Below are 22,332 nucleotides of genomic sequence, written 5' to 3'. Positions count from 1 at the left end.
TTGGCCTGTATGGTGTAAGTCAGATCTCACCACCCCAGAGCCCATGCCCGTTCCATCCTGCTGGGCTGTCAGATCTGGGCACAGTCCACTGAGATGGGGCCTCAAGCCAGTCCTGTGTTTTCCATGCCTTTCCCAAACATGGGCACCCACTGGCCATGCCTGGATGGCAGAGAGCCTCCACTTCCTAAGTTCCTAAGTTCAAGGTGACTGGTGGATGGTGTTGGGCAGCTCCCTTCTGTGCTTAACCTTGAGGCTTCCTCAGCTCCCCCTCTCCTTCCACGTGAAGCCACACCATGAACAAGCCGCTGGACCTGGCACGGTCTGGGCCCTGGCCAATTCCACCAAGCACACTAGCCTTTTCTTTAAGTCTCACGGCCAGTGTTTCTGCTGTGCTGTTCCCTCTGCCTAGAAGGCTGTTTCCCCTTCTAACTTCTCCTCATCCTTCAGGTCTTGGTGTAAATGCCCCTTCCTCTGAGAAGCCCTCCCCCAGCCCCGCTGACTGGATCAGGTCACCTGGCCTCAGAACACACTGGATTTTTCCTCATAGTGTTCACTGCAGTGTTAAAGAAATAATTTTAAAAATTAACATCCTGCCCACACTAGACCGTGAACTTCATGAAAGCCAGGGACCTGGCTATCTGGTTCCTGCTGTGTGTCCCAGCCTCTGCTCTACTGCTTGGTACACAGTGGGTGCTTAATAAATACCTAGAGAGTGGGTGAATGAAACTATGGCAAGTGGGGCACTATGTCCTCATAGTCGGGGGGGAGTGGGGACATGGGCTAGAGGGCCACACCTCTGCTGGAGAGGTTTCCCGCGGAACCTGGACAGTGTGCACTATGGGTTCCTAAAAATTCAGTGCGACCTCTGTTGAGCAGGCACCTGGGATGTTCCCAGACTCCTCTATTGAGTTTCAGGAGCCTTTGTCCCCGAGAAAAGCTTTGCCACTCGTCCTGTCCACCGAGGTGTGCCTCCACTGCACACTCATTGGGACAGTAAAGTTACTGGCCTGGGTCCTGCAGCAAAGCCAGCTGCCAGGGGGCAGTAGGAGTGAGGGACACACCCCGAGAGCCACTAGTGGAATTAGGAGGTAGAAGGGACTTTTTTTTAATGGCCTCAGCTTAGCTTATTTATTTTATTTAAAAAATTTTTTTATTGGAGTATAGTTGATTTACAACGTTGTGTTAGTCAGGTGTACAGCAAAGTGAATCAGTTATACATATAGATATATCCACTCTTTTTTAGATTCTATTCCCATATAGGCCATTACAGAGTACTGAGTAGAGTTCCCTGTGCTATACAGCAGGTTCCTATTAGTTATCTATTTTATATATAGCAGTGTGTGTATGTCAATCCCAATCTTCCAATTTATCCCTCCCCCCGACCAAAGGGGGCTTTTGAAATCATCATGCTGGACCCATTCACTCAACACATGGGGAAACTGAGGCTCACAAAGGGAAGTAGAGTCTGGAAACCAGTCAACAAGAGTCAGGACCAGATCCTGGGTACCCTGAGAGGTGGGCCTGGGTGCTTTCACTCTACTTCCACCCAGAATTACTGAGAGCTGGGGAGGGCATTTCTAGAACCATCAACGTCCTCACCTTCAGCATCCCCATGTGACATATACCGAGTGCCAACCTGTGTCCCAGGTGGATCCTTAAATTCTTAGGTGCCATCTCCTTGAATATTCTCAGTACTTTGAAGGAGGGGCTATTAGGATACCCATTTCACAGATGAGGAAACCAAGGCTCAGAGAGATTATGTTCTTTGCCCAAGGTCACACAGCTGGAAGTGGTAGAGCTACTAATAGCAATGGTACTTTGTTGTGACACTGTCTTTTGTCAGTGACATGGTTGGGTTTCCTTATAGCATTTTTTCCCCTGAGGCTGCCCCTATAGGTAGAAGACGAGGTGGCATTTCTCCCTTTACTCTGTGCTGTTTACATGCCCCAAATACTATGTTCATGCAGCAACTGAAAAAAAAGTTCAAATATTTAGCTGTAGTATGCGGTGCTGTTTTCCTGGGATGGCAGGGAGTGGGCCTGCTGGTGTGTGTCGCCTTTGCGTTAATTAGGGAGAAGCGGCAGACGGGCCCCGCGAAACAGCAAGGCGGGTTGGCATGGCAGCTCTTCACACCCAGGGGAGTTGGCTCAACAAAGCCAATTTGGCACATTTAATCCTGCTGAAAACCTGGCAGTTGGGGATGTGACATCACTGGAATCAATTACCCCCACAATTGCCAGTCCTGGGTAGAAATAACTCAAGAAATCGACTCGTAATAACCACGCCATTCATTGAGGGCTGCCTGCCTGCCAAGTCACCAACTGCCTGATTTACATTAACCCGTTAAACCCCACATGAGCCCTGAGAGGTAGTTACCATTATTACTGTCCTCATTTTACAGGTGGGATAACTGAGGCTCAGAGACGGGAAGTGTGGTAGGCTCAGTAATGGCCCTCAAAGAGATCAGGCGCTAATCCCTGGAGGCCCTCAATGTGACCTGATTTGGAAGAGGGGTCTTTGCAGATGTGATTAAGGACCTTGAGAGGGAGAGATCATCCTGGATTATCTGAGTGGGCCCTAAATGCCATCACAGGTGTCATAAGAGAGAGAAGGGGGACTTCCCTGGCGGTTCAGAGGTTAAGACTCCGCACTTCCACTGCAGGGGGCATGGGTTCAATCCCTGGTCAGGGAACTAAGATCCCGCAAGCCTTGTGGCGCGGCTAAAGGAAAAAAAAAGAAAGAAAAGGAAAAAAAGAGAGAGAGACAGAGAGAGACTTCACACAGAGGAGAAGGCCATGTGAAGCTAGAGGCAGAGACTGGAGTGATGCAGCCACAAGCCAAGGGAACCTGGAGGCACCAGAAGCTGGAAGAGGCCAGAGACAGATTCTCCTCTAGAGCCCTCCGAGGGGGTGCAGCGCTGCCGACACCTTGATTTTGCCCCAGTGATACAGGTTTCAGCCTCCAGACTGTGGGAGCATAAATTTAGGTTGTTTTAAACCACCAGGTTTGTGATCATTTGTTACAGCAGCCACAGGAAACTCATACAGAAAATGACTTGTCCACGGCCAAATAGCTATAAAGTGGAGGTGTTGGGCTTGAAACATAGTAAGTGCTCAATAAATGTTACCTGTTATTATTATTATGACCAGGTGCACGTGGGGAGGCTGATTTATAGGATGAAATGTCCAAAAGACCACCAACATGGTCTACTTTATCCATCCCAACAGACTCTGTTGGGAAGGGTCAGTCTGAGTAACCTGGATTTGATGATTCAGTTTGGGAAGAAGCTATTAACACTAGGTGGAGCGGGTTCAGGAAAATGACGCAACTTTGTAGCATGAACACCTCACTCCCACTGAGTCAATGGCAAGCACTAGGATTAACTCCACTGGCCAAGCTGGTCCCACAAATCGATTTCAGAGCAGGTGTGCAGCCAGTGGAGCAAGTGCGATGGCCCACAGAGGTGGCTCCTCTGTGTCTGGCAGCATTTCCCCCAGGACACTTTATTTGTTGTTGATTACAACCTCTGTCCTCTTTGGTTCAGAGTAAACACTCAACACATATGTACTGAGTGTGTGAAGTCTGCCCCGTTACAGTAAGCTAAAGGTAGGGATTGATGACCTATAGCTAAAGCCAGCTGGCTAAAGGTCTATGTGGCTCCTCCCCTTTTCCTCCACTCCCCTCCCCTCCCCTCCCCTCCCTTCCCCTCCCCTCCCCTCCCCTCCCTTCCACTCCCCTCCCCTCCCCTCCCTTCCCCTCCCCTCCCCTCCCCTTCCCTTCCCTTCCCTTCCCTTCCCCTCCCTTCTGTTCTTTAACAATTTGATCCCCTAGGTGGGTCCAGCAAGGTAAACATCAGCGATGGGGGGAGGGGGAGAGGGTACATGCCGGTCCAAAGAGGGGTGTCATAGTTCAAAAGGGATAAGAAGAGTGTCTGCATGGGGTGAGGGTGGCCCAGCACAGGGGGCCAGAGCTTGCGTGAGTGAGAAGGTCATCCTCATGGAAAGGCAGCTCGGTATGTGGTGTCAGAACTTGAGTGGGGTGTAGAGGGTATCCTTGTTGGGGGGAGGGCATCATCAACAATAAGAAATTGTTACATACGGGGAGTTGGTCAAATAAGTGAACACACTGAAAACAGTGAGAATACTAGGTTTCTCACTGTCTGAGCAGGGAGTTACCAGTATGGAAAGACTAGAATTAACCCTGTGGAGTTAGGCTGGAACTGGATCTATTAGGGAGAACTCATGGTTTTCAATATCGATAAAAGACTATAGATATAAATATAGATATAAATGTGTGTGCGCACGTGTGTGTATAACTCAGTCCACTGATAGGATCTAGGGGCAGTGACACCCCCCAAACCATAAGCACATCTAGATCTTGGTTTCTAAATACCATTCTCTACTAAAAGAAACCTGGGTTCTACGGAGAAACGGCTGATTTCAGAGCTAGGGCAGAGAAAGTACAAGATGAGCCTGGAATATCTTGTGTCAAACAGTAATGAAGTGTTTAAAGAATGATGGAGACATGTCAAAAGGACACAGAAGCTAGATTAAAGGGGCTATCATGGACCAAATCTAGGATACACTGGGCACCCAAATAAATAATAACAGTAATGGATTGTAACCCATGGAATCAAGAGCCTGTACTGATGGAAATAAATAAAGGGAAAATTTGATGAGAGATGGAATATTTACCTAGTCTCAGAGTACCTCCCTATGAAATATTTATTAATTTCAAAGAGGAAAAGAAGAAATTCAGAGTGAGAAGCCTGGAAGGCACCATCTTATTCAAGTGATCACAATTAACATCATCCATAATTGGACAAATTGAAGTCACCTATATCATCTGTTATGATGCAATAAGGACACAGCATCACTTCTGTGATATTTCATGATATACAGAAGCCACAACTTGCATCTAATCTATGATGCATGGTCTGAACCTAATTGAGAGGAAACATCAGACAAACCTAAACTGAGGGACATTCCCCAAAGCGCCTGCCCTTCAAAAGAGTCCAGGTCACAAGAGCCAAACAAAGACTGGGGAATGTTCCAGACTGAAGGAGACTCAAGAGACAGGACCATTACATGCAACATGAGATCCTGAACTGGACCCTTTTGCTACAAAGGACATCCTTTGGACAAATGGCAAAAGTTGATGAGCTCTGAGTATTAGACACATTAAAAATGCATCAGTGTTAATTTTCTGCATTGATGGATGTATTGCGATTCTGTAGGAGAACATCCTTGTTTGGAGGAAATACACATTGAAGTATTTAGGGTGATGGGGCATTTTGTCAGCAACTTAGGCTCAAATGATTCAGGAACAAAAAGCTATTTGAATTGTACACCTAACTTCTGTGTAAGTTTGAGATATGTCAAAAGAAAAAAAAATGTTTTGTGTTGCTTACATAGCATTAAAAAAGTTTTTTAAAATTAGTTGCCAACATCTAAAAATCAAGAGATTTTTGCCCTCAACTCTAGGTTTCTGACTTCCCTTGAGAAATCTGAAAAGCTAGCAACTCCGGGAATGAGTTGTGCCACAATGCCCTTTAGATGGTCTGTGCGATCCCCAGTTCTCCACAGTCCCCTCCACTCCTTATTGTGTAACCCTCAGCCCACGGCATCCATCTATGCTTCCAGCCTGGCCCCTAGGACCAGCCCAACCCCTGTCATAAGCTATGGGAATCCACAGAGCAGGCACTTAAAACATTTGTTGGATGGATGGGGGGGTAGACGGATGGATGGACGAACTTTCAAGACATCGCACTAACCCAGAGCAACAACCTATTGCAGCATCTTAAACCCATGTTCCATGGCAAGACAATTCTTCCAGACTTGAATTTTTTATATCAGCCATAATCTCTGGTGGTTTGGCTGCAATGGAGCAAGTTGAGAAATCAGGGCATTGTCTGAGGCTGGAGGTCCCCATGTGGGTTGTGATCTTTCTGTGGAATTAATGGCAGTGTCTGAAATGTAGGTGGGGTTCTGGCACTGGGTCAAAGTGCTGGGAGGACTGGTGAGGGAGGCTTCAAGGAGATGGTATCTTAGGATGCCTGAGGGGGTGAAGTTGGGTGGGGTGGGAACAAGCCAAAGTTGATGGCTTGGGCTTGCTATTAGTGGGTGAGCTGACTTTATGGGACATGTCAGGGTGTGGGTCATGGGTGAAAAGTGATGATAGCCTTGTCTCCCCCAGACCCTCTCATTTCCTGACTGTACGTGGGTCGTGTCCTTGGTTTGGAACAGCCTCTTCTCCCATTTGCCCCCTGAAAGATTAAATTGAAAATATTGAATAAGGTCTGGCAATTATTTTTCTGACACCGGTGATTTCTCATTGTCCTTAGGATAAAATCCAAACTATACCACACTCTACCTAACCCAACAAGCCCCTGCTCACCTCCCTGAGCTCAATTCCTATCCCTCCACTCCTCTGCCTCTTCCTCGCACTTGCTCCACTCCCATTCCCTCCCCCGTCCCCCCTGGCTGCTTGCACACACCAAGTTTTTTGCCACCTTAAGGCTTTTGCACATGTCCCAGCCACTCTGGCTGTCTCCTACTTCTCCCTCAGGTCTTGGATCAAATGTCACCACTTCATAGGTACTCACTGCCCCTAACTCTCTACATCCTATCCCAGTCATGTCCTCAGTCATTCCCTGGCACTCCACCTTGTTTTAGTTTCTTTGTTTACACTTAGTATTTGAAGTTGTCTTATTTGTGTATTGTGTTATAATGTATTGTATTGTGTTGGGTTGTATTGTCTCCCCAACTAGAATGTCAGCCTCACAGGAGCAGATATTTTGCTGTACTTTTCATCACTTTATCCTCAATGCCTAGCACAGTGCATGGCACATAGTGGGGGCACAGTTAATTATTTATTCTGGAATGAATGAGCTCTCAACAATTGTGTGCTAGATTTTGGGACACAAGCATCTAGGTGGGTTTTGGCTGAGGTGAGCTATGCTCCAGGTTGTGACAGGCGTGTACTCTGAGCTAGTGGGCTGAGGTCAGGTTTGAGGAAACAAGCATCAGTCAGGTGTTGATTGAGTTGGATTGTAAACTGGGCTGAATCCATCAGGTAATATCAGACTGTTGAAGTCAGACTCGACCCCAGATTTCAGGTAACAGGAGTCCTAGTTAGGCATGGCTGAGTTAACTTGTGACTTGAGCAGTGTCCAACAGGCATAGGATCACTCACGGAGAAGAATTATGCGTCCCCAGTGGTTGTAGCCAAAGAGAACTGTGACCACAGCAGTGTCCAAAACGTCACTGGGGGCTGTTGGAAGACAGGCTCTGTTTGCGGGGAAACAGATGTCCTAAGGGACGCTGGCTGGATTGGGCTGTAACCTGGGCTGGTGGATGGGTTGTGAGTTGTGACCTGGTCCATCAGGCGAGGACTCGGCCCAAGCCAGCCCGCCTGGTTGGGGGGGTGCCACGGCGGGGGCGGCAGGTAACACACATGAGGACGGGTCACCTGGGAGCGGCTCACCTGGGCGTACCTGGATCCACGAGTCGGAGCGCTTTCGCGCCGGGCGGGCTAGCCCCGCCCCTCGGCCAATGGTGACGCGGAGGTCCGCGGCCGTGGGCGAGGATTGGGCGCGGGCGGACGGGCGGACGGGCGGGGCGGGGCGTCCGGCAGCTTAGGCGCTCGGCCGGCGGGCGGCGCTGACTGCTAGTCTACGCGGGCGCGGAGCGGGCGGAAGTGGCGACGCTGGCGTCCCTTGATCCTGCTGCGGGCGGCAGTGACGGCCCCGGAGCTGACGGCGGCGGCCCGGGGGGCGGTGTGGACGCCCGCGGCGCCGGCTGGGGCATCCCCAAGGGCCTCGACCCCGAAATGGCGCTGCTGGCGGAGCACCTGCTGAAGCCGCTGCCCGCGGACAAGCAGATCGAGACGGGGCCCTTCTTGGAGGCGGTGTCCCACCTGCCGCCCTTCTTCGGTGAGCCGGGGTGAAGAGGGGAGCTGGCCCGCAGCCCTGACCCAGAGCGCACCCGCATCCTTCTTCTCCTGAGCATCCCCCAACCATCCCTCAACTAGACACCGCAAATCCTAATTCCCCACGCACCCAAGATGCCCTTTTTCTCCAAGCACCCCAAATTTTCCCTATCCCTGCCCGCTCCCAAATCCTCTTTCCCCCGAACATGTCACATCCTTCATCTCTTCCCAGTCATCCCCATATCCTCCATCTCCCTCAGACTCTCCCAACCCTTTTGTCTCCCTAGACACCTCACATGCCAACATGTCCTTCAGATGCTGGCAGTTCTCCGCCTCCTGGTGCACCCCAGTCGTCCTCTCCCCACAGACACCCCTACTCTTCCAAATCCCCAATCCTCCAATCCCCCATCTCCCCGAAAACATCTCTCACCCTATCATCCCCCTCTTCCCTTTCAGAGTGGCTCTCAACTCCCTCCCCTTAAAATGAATCCCCCCCATTTCATAAACCCCCTCTTTTCTGTAAATTCTCCCAGCCTCTCCCTCATGGGACCTTGTGAACACTTCTTTCCTTAGAATTCCCTAATTTCAGATCAGAGACACCACCCACCACCCCCACTCCAAGGGCAGGAAGCCTGGCAGGGTGAGGAGGGGCCTTTTGGAGGGAGTCGCAAAACTCTGGGGCCCGTTCCTAGGGAGAACCACCTAAAGCTTTCCCTCCATTTAGAACAGGGTTCAGGACAGGGGGGCTGCTATGTGGGGCGACATCAGACATGGAGTGCTTGGGATGGGGTCCAAAAGGGAAAGACCCCTCCTCCATATGTCATGCCCTGGGAGGTCATAGGAGCACTGAGCTGGTTGCAGACCTTCCTTTCTCCCATCCCTCAGCCCAGCCCACACCCTGGATGGAAAATGGGAAACTGAAGACAGTACCATCGGCCCCTGCCCTTTGCTTTGCTGGTCCTGAGTAAAGGCTGAAACCTGAGCTCTGCTTTTTCCTCTTCTATGTGGGCTTGCCCAGCGCCCCGCCCTGCTGTTTCGTTTGGTGGCCTTGCAGGAAGAGACCAGTCCAGAGGGCAGAGTCTAGCTGAAACCCGCAAACTGACAGAACCTTGACACTGACTTGAACTGAAGGGAAGTGGCACCTGGGGCAGTCACTCCCTTTCCCCCCTAGTGGGTGACCAGGGCTCATGGTGGGCAGTAGTCCCTGAAGTGCCGTGGGCTCTGGGGTGGTTGTGACTACGTGGAGTCGTGTGCCAGCTCTCCTCCTCCACCTCTTGAGCCTCAGCATCCCCATCTGTGAAATGGGCATGCTGATCTCCTAGGCTAGCGGCAAAGAGTAAATGAGGTGGTGTGTGTAAAGTTCTGAGGCCTTAAGTGCCAAACAGGTCTTAGCTGTTGGCAAGGGGAGATGTGTGGTTGTTATACAAGTTCCTGGATTCAGTTTTGGTTCCTTCATAGAGTGGATAATTGATTAATGAGTAGTATTTGAGTGAGTGCCATTGGCTGGTTTGTACGATTCTCAGACTGGCTCTTTTACGTCCACTGTTACATCCCTGGTACCCAGAACAGTGCCTGGCACACAGTAGGTGCTCAGTCAGAACTTGTTAAATGTATAAAACATTCTTATTTTCTGTATCTCAGTGTTGAGATAACACTGACTCTCCAGGCAGGAGCTTGGGAGCTATCTGGTTTGAGCATTGAGGAGTTGTTGATTTTTGTGACAGGTTTCCCCCCCCCCCCTTGGTTCTATGAGCATTTGCCCTGAACAAGGATTCAGAATCTGTTTAAGCTAGTCGTTCTCAACTGAGGGCGGTTTCGCCTCCTCAGGGGACATCTGGCAATATCTAGAGACATTTTTGGTTGTCACAACCTGGGAGGGGGGCGGGGTGGTGAGGGGCACTGGGAGATGCTACTGGCACCTAGTGGGTAGAAGCCAGGGATGCTGCAAAACATCCTCCAGTGCACACACAGCCCTCACCACAAAGAACTGATCCAACCCCAAATGCTAGCTGGATCTCAAGGTGGAGAAACCCCGAGTTAAGCTCTGTGGCCCTTTCCTCCCTCACCTTCAGCAAGGTTGCCCATCAGTTCTGCATTTGGGGGCTCCCTCATTTGATGCGATTATCGTGCTGGTTTTAGAGGAAAGGGGGGTGGTGGCGGCTGGAGCTGGCGGTGATCTGGTGCCCCTGCTGGAGAGCACCCCCTCCTCCTTTCCCTGATCTCAAAAGACCCTTGTCTTTGCTGCGAGCCGGGTGCTGTGGGCCGTCACATCTGTTGACAGAACCACCATTTATACAGAGGCCTCAGTGGGTTGGCCCACAGAGGATAATTCTTAGCACTATTTAAAAAAACGTGACGACCCATTTTGAAGCCTTAGGCTCTTCTTGGGGGAGAGTTCCTCCTGAGGGTCTAAGCTTCAGGAGGATGCTCCCACCAGTGGCTTTTCTCTGGCACTCAGGGGTCGGTGGAGATCCGCCGTCAGCTCTGACACACGGGCTTCGTCTAGGTCTTGGGAACGTCTGGTCCCCTGGATGATCTGGGTGGTGTGTTTCTGGAATGGAGCAGGCCTGGGATTATGGACACAAGAAGTCTGAAAGGCATTCGGTGCCAGTTTCCTCCAAATCAGGGTTTCTCCACCGTGACACTGCTGACATTTGGGGCTGGGCCATTCTTTGGGGTGGGGGTCTGTCCTGTGCTTTGTAAGACGTTTAGTGGCATCTCTGGCCTCTCTCTACCAGATGCCAGTAGCACCCCATCTCCCCAAGTTGTAACAACCAAAAATACCTGCAGGGAGACCGAGTTACCCTTGGTTGAGAGCTACCGCTCTTGATATAAATAGGGCAGAGGGCTGAAAGCTGTGTTTTTTTTGGTTTTTTGTTTTTTTTTTGAAAGCTGTGTTTTTTAAAGGTATTTTAATTCTGCAAGGAAGATCTGTTTCTCAAAGGAAAATGGAACCAGAAGAAATGATAAATTATAAATCTCGCTGCCATTTATTGAGCATTTACTGTGTGCTAAGCATTCTATGTAGATTAATTCACTTAATCCTCTCACAACCTTTTGAGGCAGAGTTTGTTGTTGTTGTTATTGTTATTTGAGAGGATCAATGCTGACATTTCAGAGTATTTTCATTCCAGACCCATTTATATCTTTATCTATATTTAAGGGGAAATGTATAAGCTGCTTTTTTACACCCAACAGTATAGCATAACCACCTTTACCCATCAATCAGCATTTTTCATAGCTGCCTAGAACTTCGTTGTTTGAATGTGGCCATAATTTATTTAACCAATCCCCTGCTCTTGGACATTTACATTGCTTCCTTTTTGTTTTTTTGCTCTTGTAAACTGTGCTACAGTGAACATTCTTGTATATATTTCTTTGCATACTTCTTTGGTTATTTCTAACGTTTAGAAGGGAAATTGCTGGGTCGAAGGGTGTGAAGGCTTTTAACCTGTTAGCACAACCCCATTTCTTAAACCATCATCGGTGGTGGTTTGGGACAGAATTGGTTGGGCTTGATGAATGCTAATTGTTTGGGCTGCAGGTCAGATGTAGCTCAGAACATCTGTATCCTGGGCTAACTCTTCCATATCTCCAGCCTGAGTCTCCCGAGCTGTATAGGTTTTGCTGTGTCCACTTAGAGGTCAGCCCTTTGTCCATCTTCTTTCTTTACCTTGACCCAGTAATTGGATCTCACCTCTGACTGATCAGTTTGCAGCTGACTTCTGTGAGGCCCTGCTCTCTAATCTTTTATGGTCAGTTATGCAGCTGTTCTAGAGCATTTGCAATTGGAGGATGGGGGGGGTGGAGGGAGGGTGAGGGAGAGGCTTAGTCATTTAGTCTTGTCACTCCCTGCCTAGAAGCCTCAGTGGCTCCCTGTTACCCCACCTTGATATCTGTGCTGTAACCTTTCTGAATGGCTTGCAGCCCCACAGAGGGTACCATGCCATCATCTGCCTCTGGCACTTTACCCGCGTCAATTTCTCTGCCTCGGGTACCACTCCTCTCTGGCCCACCACCTTCCTTTCACCTGGTTGGGTTCCACTTATCCTTAAGGAATCAGCTTAGGGGTCACCTCATCTGGAAAATCTTTCCTGACTCCCATGGAATCTACCCCATTCTGACACTTGGAGTTATTTCAGTGCACTTGGTGAGCTAGTGATGTCTGTCGAGTGAATGCTTTTGGTTCCATTCCCATTTTTCTGGGTTCTTCTAAAAGTGTTTTGCTTTCTTCTCTCTTTCTAAGTTAAAATATAGAATCAAATTAAGATACATAACTCATATCCTGTACCCATGGCAGACGTTAATAATCAATCATGATACTGTTTTTCTCCCCTTTAAGTCTAAACACAGCCTCGGCCACTCCGAGGTCCATTAGAATTGATGCATGAGGTGACACCTGTTTGCTCTCACTGTTTAGGGAGCAACCAGAGAGGCAGGAGCTGAAAGTAATGATTTCTACCTCTTGGTTCTTGAGATCCAGATTCCAGGGGTGATTTTACTTCCTTCAGGCTTCTTAGCTTAATTAAATGGATGTGCATAGAATCGAGCCTTACAGATATCTGATACTCACGAAACAGTCCTAGAGTAGCCCCAGAAAGAGTGGTTTTGCGTCACTTTGGTTCAATGCTAGCTCTATTTGGCGGGGATGGGGGTGGGGGTGGGAATGGCAGGCCCAGAGGCACAGAATTATCTTGTTTTACAGCCAAAGAAACCAAGGCCAGAAAGGTTAGGTGACTTGCCCAAGGTCACACAGCCAGCAATTGACCACAGAGTCAGACTAGAACTCAGGCCTCTGGACTGCTTATGCAGTGCTTTTGCTGTTGTGCCTGGCTGCTTTCCTGGCTTCCTGTCTGGTCAGTGGAGCCAGCCTGTTTGGCCACCGAAGTCCAGGAGCTCTGCTGGCTCCACTGTGGCTTATCCAAGACACTGGGAACCCCAGACCAGCTATGGAGGTTTCCTTGGAGCTGCGTGCCTCATAATCATCTTGCCATGCTGGGACCCTATCTCTTGCCTAATTGAACGCAGATTTGATAGCTGGGGCATGGAAGTCATCCAGTGGGGAGGCCCCAGACAGCTCAGTTTTTCCTTTAATTGGGACATTGAATTAACTGCCTGGGGACCAGCCCCACCCACACCCGCTTGGCCTCTAGGAAGTTGTTCCTACCATTGCAACAAGCACCTTTCAGGACTTGGGACCACAATTTTTTTGGTTTTTGTTTTTTAAGTTGATACAAATATATGTTTATTTTTGGTTTTGTATAGAATATCCCAAGAAAGAGAAACAAGAAACTGTATTAACCCTCGTCCAATAGCAGGTTAGTTATCGTTTTGGTTGAGTGTCTGTTGAGAGCTGGATGCTGTAGGAACCGGAAGTAGACCGCTTCTAGGAGGAAGAAACAATGTACTTTGCGGAGGGCGGTGGATAAGTCACTTTCAGCAATGGGTTTTGCAAGTTTGAACCGGCCTGCAGACTCCTCTCATCCATTGGAAGTGTGTTTGCAAGTAGTGAGTGAGGATTCATTAGCCTCGAGGAACACCTACTGCGTGCTGGTGGGACATGCTCATGAGCTCACCTGGCCCAAGTTAGAGCCAAGTAACACCTGTATAGAGGGCTGCCGCTGGCCCTGTTGTCTTATCCCATCCGTCTGTGTAACAGCCCATGAGCTGGCTGCTTTGGAGGCTTAGAGGGAAGAAGTTGCTTTGAACCTGGGTCTATTGTCCACTGAAGTCCATGAATCGAAGTCTCTAGATAGATGGATATTGGCATCAAACAGCCAGCCTGAGCTTGAGTGCTGCTTCCCTGGTGCCCCAGCTGTGTGTCCATGCCCTAGTGGTTCCCCTCTCTGAGCCTGCAGCCCCAACTGTACAAGGCGGAAGCTGGGCCTCCCAGGAGGGCCGAAGGAGGCGGCCTCCCCCAGATGATGTCGGCACCCGATGCCCAGAATCACTCCATCTTTTTTCACAGGTGGGACAGACATCCTCAGACCTTTAGACTCTGCACTTCTTGCCACACAGCCCTTGGGAAACAAGGTTCTTGCAAAAACAAGCTGCCTCTGGCTCTTGGTGACCAGCTGCCAGGGCTTGGGGCCAGCTGAGCTGCCTGGCTACTGAAGCAATTCTCACTTATAACATCCAAAGGCCAGTGCAGAGCATGGACAAATGGTGCCCACCTGCTCTGTTCCCCCAGTGATAAGGATGAGATCCTCTTGATCCTCTGGGTTCAGAAAAGTCCAGCCCTGAGGTCAGGGACTGAGGTCTGGCCTCTGCTCCTGGAGGGAAGAGGATGGAGAAGAAAGAGGGAAAAGACCCGAACGTCCACTCTGTCACCTGCTGGCTCATCCAGCCCCCGTTTCATTCCTCATCTGTGGGGTGTCTGTCGCATAGGGCTTCTTGGAGGAACAGTGCCCCATTGTGAATCGCCTCCCAGGCCCCAGCAATGTGCCTGGCAGAGCGTAGGTGCCCAGCCAACATGGGACTTGAAAGGGAATGGAAAGAATGCGTGACAAAGGGCTTTGTAAAATATAATGCATGACCCCATCATAGCCAGCATGGAAAATATAATGCATGACCCCATCATAGCCAGCATGGAAAATATAATGCATGACCCCATCATAGCCAGCATGGAAAATATAAGGCATGACCCCATCATAGCTAGCATAACGCCTCTTTTGAGTGACTCCCATGTGCCAAGCATCGAACTAGCCGATATCTCATTTCCAGTCCTTATCGTGACCTTGTGAATTAGGAGGAATTGGTGTCATTTTACAGAAGAGGAGACCAGGGTTCAGAGTGGTGAAGGGATTTAACCAGGTCACACAGCTAGTAAGGGCTTTGTAGGGGGCCAGCCCTGCCACAAGTCTTCCAGAGCAGAAAGGGCCTTTTTGAGCTGTTTGTCGGGGAGGGGAAATGATAGGAAGTAAGTTCCCATCTGGCAGTGTGCTTATTTCAATGAGCTTATTAGAATGGAAATGTAGGTTGCATTGTTTCAGTTTTAAAATGGCCTGGATGGATGTTAACTCCTTGTGTTACATTCTTACAGAGTTACTTGTAACAGGGTTTTTTTTTTTTTTAATTGTTACAGTGTTAACTGTATCTGAGCTTTTAAAAGTCATTACAATGGGGGCTTCCCTGGTGGCGCAGTGGTTAAGAATCCGCCTGCCAATGCAGGGGAGATGGGTTCGAGCCCTGGTCCAGGAAGATTCCCACATGCCGTGTGCACCACAACTACTGAGCCTGCGCTCTAGAGCCCGTGAGCCACAACTACTGAAGCCCGTGTGCCTAGAGCCTGTGCTCTGCAACAAGAGAAGCCACCACAATGAGAAGCCTGCGCCCCACAACAAAGAGTAGCCCCCGCTCGCTGCAACTAGAGAAAGCCCACGTGCAGCAGCGAAGACCCAATGCAACCAAAAATTAAATAAATGAATGAATAAATAAATAAATAAATAAAAAGTCATTACAACGGATCAGCCCTCTCCAGAGTCCTGTAAAACCTCTGCTTTCTGTCCCTGCAGTTACGCAGTCAGCTCACACTTCCCCTGGCTCAGAAATGATCCCTTTTCTGCACTGCTGTCCCCCCGAGTTCCTTTCTCCACTCCCTTCTGATCTCAGACATTAATGGTCAGGAATACATGGTCCTTATTTTATAACTGAAGGGCTCCTGTTAATTTTACCCATATCAATCAACTGATAACACCTTCTTTCCCTACCTCTCTCTCCTCCCTCCCTTCCTCTCTTTCTCTTTTGATTTCTTAATCATTGGAATCACTCTTTTCTGGATTTCTTCTCTAAAGAATGATGATATAATGTATAATAATAGTTATTATAATCATAATCATAAAGAATACTTTTAAAAAAATTTAGCCAGAGACTATGAGGTGAGGCCTGTTATTAGCCTCATTTTACAAATGCGGAAACTGAGGCTCAGAGAGTTTAACTAAATTCTCCCAGGCCACACAGCAAGTAAGAGAAATCATTTCCCCATCTGCATTCCCGATTGAAGGCTGGTTTTTGACAAAGGGGTCAATTTTGGATAAAGAGAGTTGGCATGTCATGGGGGTAATTTTTAAAAGCATCATTTTGTAAACATTCTTTTCTCTTAGATATTAGGATAGTAGAATTTAGAATGGGAACTAGTTTTAGGAAGGTGGGCATTCTCAGGGCTCTTATGCTTCAAAATAGGCCTTATTGCAGACTGAGCCATCTACACACACACACACACACACACACACACACACACACACACCCCACATACCCGTGGATTAATAAATGATTCATCTCCATCAGCTGTAATTTGAGTGCCTCCCGTTATGATCCTTGTAACCCAGGATCTGTAAAGTTAATCTGCCCCATGTGTTTAACAACGAAACCTTATTATCCAGCTATTGAAAAAAAAAAAATTGAATTTGAAATAGAACCTCCCCAAACCAGGCTCCTAGAGTCATGACACAGGTACACTCTTCATCCTTTTTCAAATAAGTATATATGGGTTGGGTCTGGTGTTCCCACACTGAATCACACAGGCTGAAAGTGAAGCTGTGCGTCTTAAAAATGGAATGCTTTTTGTTCTTGAAGGAAAATTATTCCTGAGATGAAATGAGAGGGCGGGCCGGGGGGGGGCGGTTCTCTCACCTTCTTGCCTGATGTTGGGAACATCACCTGTTGGAAGATATGGTTGTCTGAAGAGGCAGGTGTTGAGGGGCAGCTTGGATGGAAATTTCCAGATATGTGCTGGGGGCTTGCTCAGAGCATGATGGCAGGTGCTTTCCAACTACGTTGAGGCCAGAAAAAGAGGAAGTGAATGTGATTCTGTGTGGCATATGGTGACTGCTGGCTTACGGGGAATTCTGCTGTCTGGGCAATCTCAACCATCTGAGCTATGACAGAGACCCGGGCAGAACTGTCACAGAGGTCATGCACAGAATGCTTGCTTGGTGCCTGTTTCCTCTTATTTTGCAGGCAATGGTGACAAAGTTAGCTATTTGTTTTCCAAGTATCTAGCAGAATCAAAGCACTGCAGAGAAAACAAGAGGAGTTTAAAAAAACTACACAAAACTGTCCTAAGTCCCTGAAAACATACCATGTAGGGCCATTTAGAGAAGAGCTGAGGGAGCCTGTGACGTCAGTGGGCCACACCTTTATCATAATTCCTGTTTTTGATGATGGCCCTGTTTAGAGAACTGCAAATGGCTTGCTGTACAAAGGCAGGGACGTTTGAGTTACATTTTGAGAAGTTCCATCCAGAATGGCTGTATGTGAAAGTTGGTACATTCATAAAATTTGGTAGATGGAAAATATTTCACTGCTTTATTTTCTTTTTATTATTGAGATTAAATGTCTTTTCCTTTCTTCTTTTAATTGTCCATTTTTCTGTAAGGTGGTTGTTGTTTTTTTCTTATTGATTTGTTCGAGCTCTTTACATATTAGGGATGATAGTCTTTGGTCTATGATATTTGTTACACAGGTCATCCCCTCCCCCAATCAATTTGCTCTTTGGCTTAGTTTGGTGATGGGATTTCCCCCCACCCCGACCCCATCCCATATAGAAGGTTTCTGGGTTTTGTAATCAGACTTACTGGTCTTTTCCTTATGCCTTTTGGGTTGAGTAGCATGCTTAGAAAAGTCTTCTAAACAGAAGGGGCCATTTGCCAACACGTTCCAGGTAACCAAGGCTTGACTGTGTTTGGAATACGTGCTTATTAGAGTTGGTTCCATGCAGTGAGATGGTGAAATTGTACCTGATTTTTCTTTTGTTTTTGAGACAACTTCCTTTGATGAATGAGAAAAGCATCTGAGCGCCCCCCTGCCCCCCCACCCCCTGCCCTTCCCTTCTGGCAGGTTCTGGGTGTCATTCTAAAGACCCTGTTGGCTGACAACAATGAAAAACAAGTTTCAGTTAACTGCAAAACAGGTAAAACAAGAAAGGTAATAATTTTGAGGCAGGGCTGCATTCTGTAGGAAAGGTAAAGCTGGATAACCCTCCAGAAGGATGTTGTGTCGTGTCGTATCCAGAGCAGCGGCCAGTTTGCGTTTCAAGGCTTAGGCCACGGTGTGCTTGGGGGTTAAAATCATTTCAGGGTTTTCCCATCAGAGTCCTTTTGCTTTTGTTGAGTTCACACACACAGATAGAAATGTCCTAGAAAGAAAGGGTAGAGGAAGTCGTGGCACCAGCCTTGGCTAATTGTGTCTGCGTGCCTGACTCTCGCTATGTGACCCTGGGCCAGTCACTTGGCTCTTCTGGGCCTGGTGGCCTCGGGCTGCGCCAAAGCAAACATAAACCCAGAGCCTTCCGTGAGGCGTGTTGAAGCTGGCTTCAGCTTACCTGGAGCGCCTCCTGTTTGCCCAGCACTTCAGGGCTCTGGAAAGGGAGGGGCCTGAGCCCAGCGTGGTTCAGGCACTTGTCCAGACACCAGAGCTGAGAGCCGAACCCAGGACCGGGGCTCTGGAGCACAACCGTGCTCCTCCCCTGATCACAGGCGGCCCACCCCCAGATGCTGCCAGCCCGACTCCTCTGTGCCCATCTACGTGTACACAGTGATGCCTTTCCTACCAGCAATTGCCCCCTCGCCCCGGCCCCATGCAGCGGGGAAGTGGATTCTGGGGTCGGTCGGCCTCACCACCTCCCTCTGCTGGGGTCCATCTCGCAGCCCTCGACTCTCCCCTCTCTTGCTTCTGCTCTACAATTGGCTCCAGAAGTCCATGCAGACCCCACATCCTACCCTACAGTAGAGCAGAATCTCTGTCCCTGCATGGTAGCCACGACGCACAAGAACAGCTGCCTTGGGGCCCGGCTCCTGCCAACCATGGCAGTCTCATGACCCGAGTGACACGCTCTCGGGAGAAGGCGAAACAAAAAGCCTTTCTCCCTGCCATCGCAGGGTGGGGCGGGCACTCAGAACCACACAAGAGCCATTTCTAGAGCCAGGGAAGCTGAATAACATTCTGTGCATGTCTAAAATGCACACGCAGTGACCTGTCGCTGGGAAAAGCTAGGAAGCCACCCACGCATGGTTGGTGATGATCTGTCACCAAGCTCTGTTCCGCATCTCCAACGTGGGATGGCTTTACTCGAACATCAGCCGGTGGTGGGAGTCAAATCACGGCCAGGCTCAGGGCCCTCACGTGGCACGTATGGCCCCTGCCCCATCACAGCAACTCTACAGGGGTGGTCCCTTTCCAGGCGGGGAAACTGAGGCCAAAGCCCCTTCTCATAGCCTCTGCCATGTTAGTCACGTGGGTCCTTAGACCCGGTGCATTGGGTCAATCTTCACTATAAGAAAGTGGCTAGAAAAAGAACCTGGCAGGAAATGTGCCTCTAGATTCAGTTTCCTATGATCTGCCCCCTCATTCATGCTGGGGTCCAGCTCCATGCCAGGTGCTGGGGGCACAGAGTCGGACTGAGGCCCCCTGGTCTCTGCCCTCTCTGAGCTCAAGTCCATGGCAGGGATGGGTGGAAAACAGAGTTACACGTGGAACCACAATCATGGTAGCAGTGCAGTGGACTTGGAGAAAAAGTGGAAGGAAGAAGTATGATTTTTATGAGCAGAAAAAAGTGTCTGACATTCTTGTTCTTTTTTTTTTTTTGGCTGTGCCGCACAGCATGTGGGATTTTAGTTCCCCCACCAGGGATTGAACCCGTGCCCCTGCAGTGGAAGCACAGAATCTTAACTGCTGGACCACCAGGGAAGTCCCAAGTCTGACATTCTTTTCCAACTTTATATATGAAAAATTTAATACATACAGCAACCCTGTTTGGGAAAAGCATCTTAGGAACTTGTGTACGAATCAGCGATTTTTAGAAGATGGCTGCTGTCATCTGCCGATGCTGGCTTTCAGCTGCGACATTTCCAGCCTCCAGCCAACCCTGCTCACTTCAGACTGGCCTCCACAATCTGAACTGGTTCTGGCCAGTCCATCCTGTTACTGAAGGCAGTGGTTTGTGTATACTGACAGACTCCCTCGGTTTGTCTCAAGTCTGAAGTCAAGGGGAGATTCTGTCAGCAACCAAAGTTCAGTCCTGAATGGCGGGGCAAGTTTGTCTTCCAATTCCAGGGCTTGTTCCTATACTTGGTGCTCCTAAGGGTATAGTCATACCCCTTCGATTGACTAGTTGGTGAATATATGGTGCAGTGTTAAATACATCGCAGCCTTAAAGCTGTTTGCCCATTTTGTCTTTAAAAATCTGAACAAATGGCTAGTGAACTCTTGGTGAAATTTAATTGTTAATGAAATAGTATACCCATAAAAAAAATGTACAGCAAAATTGAAAGAATTTTACAGTGAATATTCATGAATCTGTCACGTAGATTCTACCATTAATACCTGACCATACCTCTCTATCCACCTCTCCATCCATCCATCAATCCACCTCATGTCTTTGGACAACACACATTTTGAAAGATGTGGAGGTGAAGCCATTGGCCATCCCTTTGGAAGGGTTTTTTTTTTTTTTTTTTGGCTGAGCTAGGTCTTCGTTGCTGTGCGCTGGCTTTCTGTAGCTGCGGCGAGCGGGGGCTGCTCTCCGTTGCGGTGCGTGGGCTTCTCATTGTGGTGGCTTCTCTTGTTGCGGAGCACGGGCTCTAGGCACGCGGGCTTCAGTAGTTGTGGCGTGTGGGCTCAGTAGTTGTGACTCGAGGGCTCTAGAGTGCAGCCTCAGTAGTTGTGGTGCACAGACTTAGCTGCTCTGCGGCATCTGGGATCTTCCCAGGCCAGGGATCAAACCCATGTCCCCTGCATTGGCAGGTGGATTCTTAACCACTCTGCCACCAGAGGAGTCCCCCTTTGGAAGGGTTTCGCCAGTCCCTGTGCTGCCCATCCATGGCACCTGCCCGGCTCCTGTGAGGCTCGGAATTGGTGACCCTTGGTTGTATAGTCAAGAGGGGAAGAGTCTCCAGTGGTGGAGAGTCCTGGCTGTCTTGCATTATTATTATTTTTTTAAAGGAGGTTTCTTTTTATTTATTTATTTTTTGGCCATGCCGCTCGGCATGTGGGATCTTTGTTCCCTGACCAGGGATTGAACCCTTACCCTGAGCAGTGAAAGCGCTGAGTCCTAACCACTGGACCGCCAGGAATTCCCTGCATTCTTTTTTTTTTTTTTTTTCTTGCGGTACGCGGGCCTCTCACTGTTGTGGCCTCTCCCGCTGCGGAGCACGGGCTCCGAACGCGCAGGCCCAGCGGCCATGGCTCACGGGCCCAGCTGCTCCGTGGCATGTAGGATCCTCCCGGACGGGGGCACGAACCCGCGTCCCCTGCATCGGCAGGCGGACTCTCAACCACTGCGCCACCAGGGAAGCCCCCTGCATTCTTATTTTAAGTCTGGAATGTGTTGTCCTTTGGGGGAGTCGGTGGTAAATGTCCCGGGAGAGAACACGTTACAGGGCTAGCAAATTGCACAGACTCCCAGGTTGGCCTTGCAGGATGAGGTCAGCGATACATCAGGGAAGATGAAAGGGTGGGTGGAATCATTACCTCATTAATGCCCTTGGCAGGTCCACCTGGGAGTCCAGAGTGCCCAAGATCAGGTGGGACAGGCAGCCTGCATCCCCCCACCCAGCACCTCGGAGCAGCTCCTGTGGCCACCCCGGGGGAGGTCCAGCGTAACCCCGTGGATGGAGATGTGCTCCCACGGGCGTGAGAGAGAGGCCGGTAGCTGAGAGCAGTGGGCTCACCTCTCGGCCCGAGGATTCTGTGCCCGGGAGCCTGCAGTGGGGCAAGGCAGCCACCCCGGGCCCCATGAGGGCCTCAGTCGGGAGGTAGGAGAGTAGAGGTGGCAGGGGGCACAGGCCCAGTGTTCCCACTCAGCAGAGGTCCTGACGGACCTGGTGCCTTCCGAGCCTGGGTGACATTTGCTGGACCGTGGAGCCTGGCCCTGGTCATGCTACAAAGTCGTAAAGATGGTCACAGTTCGTGTACTGAGGGTTCCTGTGCTGGCCACTCTGCTAAATGCGTTCAGTGCGTGCATTTTAATCCCCACGTCAACCCTATGAAATAAGTACCACTGCTGCCCCATTTGACATGTGAGGAAACTGAGGCACAGGAGACTTGCTTAACTGGATTCAAACCCAGGGTATCTGGATATCTACCCGACCTTCTTTCCATTGGGTTTTGGGGTATTTCATTTATAACGTCCAATGCTGTTTCCCCAATGCACCTTTTTTGTAACAGCTGCGATTAGAATGTTCCAGATGGCCGGCCAGGTGTGCTGGGTCACCTTGGGTGGAATTCAGCCCACAGGTGTCCCTCCCCCAGTCCTCCGCCCCATGCGGTCAGTTGGCGCGCACACCGAGGCCCCAGCCTGGCCAGCGGACAAGGGGAAGCTGGCGCTGGTGTTTCCCCGCCGTGGGTTTGGTACCCACTTGCGTCCTGCTTGGGCATCTTTGCCCCCTGGGCTCTGTATCGAGGATG

The 22,332-nt window shown here is 49.6% G+C and overlaps 1 protein-coding gene across 3 annotated transcripts in view; it reads left to right on the top strand.

The window, feature by feature from the left end:
- The first annotated feature begins 7,660 nt into the window (after nucleotides 1–7,660).
- GLTP (glycolipid transfer protein) overlaps nucleotides 7,661–22,332 on the top strand; it is a 33,500-nt gene continuing 18,828 nt past the window's right edge. Inside the window, exon 1 of one of the 3 annotated variants that reach the window (XM_049698393.1) lies at nucleotides 7,661–7,933. In XM_049698393.1, coding sequence (XP_049554350.1) covers nucleotides 7,831–7,933 — 103 coding nt within the window. In that variant the 5' untranslated portion in view covers nucleotides 7,661–7,830. The remainder of the gene's footprint in view (nucleotides 7,934–22,332) is intronic. The other 2 variants (XM_033408609.2, XM_004281396.3) reach the window with 2 other exon arrangements.

This window comes from Orcinus orca, chromosome 15, assembly GCF_937001465.1.
Source record: "Orcinus orca chromosome 15, mOrcOrc1.1, whole genome shotgun sequence".
Classification (NCBI taxonomy): Eukaryota; Metazoa; Chordata; class Mammalia; order Artiodactyla; family Delphinidae; genus Orcinus; species Orcinus orca.
Note: the sequence above shows the minus strand (reverse complement) of the source record. Positions and strands in the feature narration are given on the sequence as shown.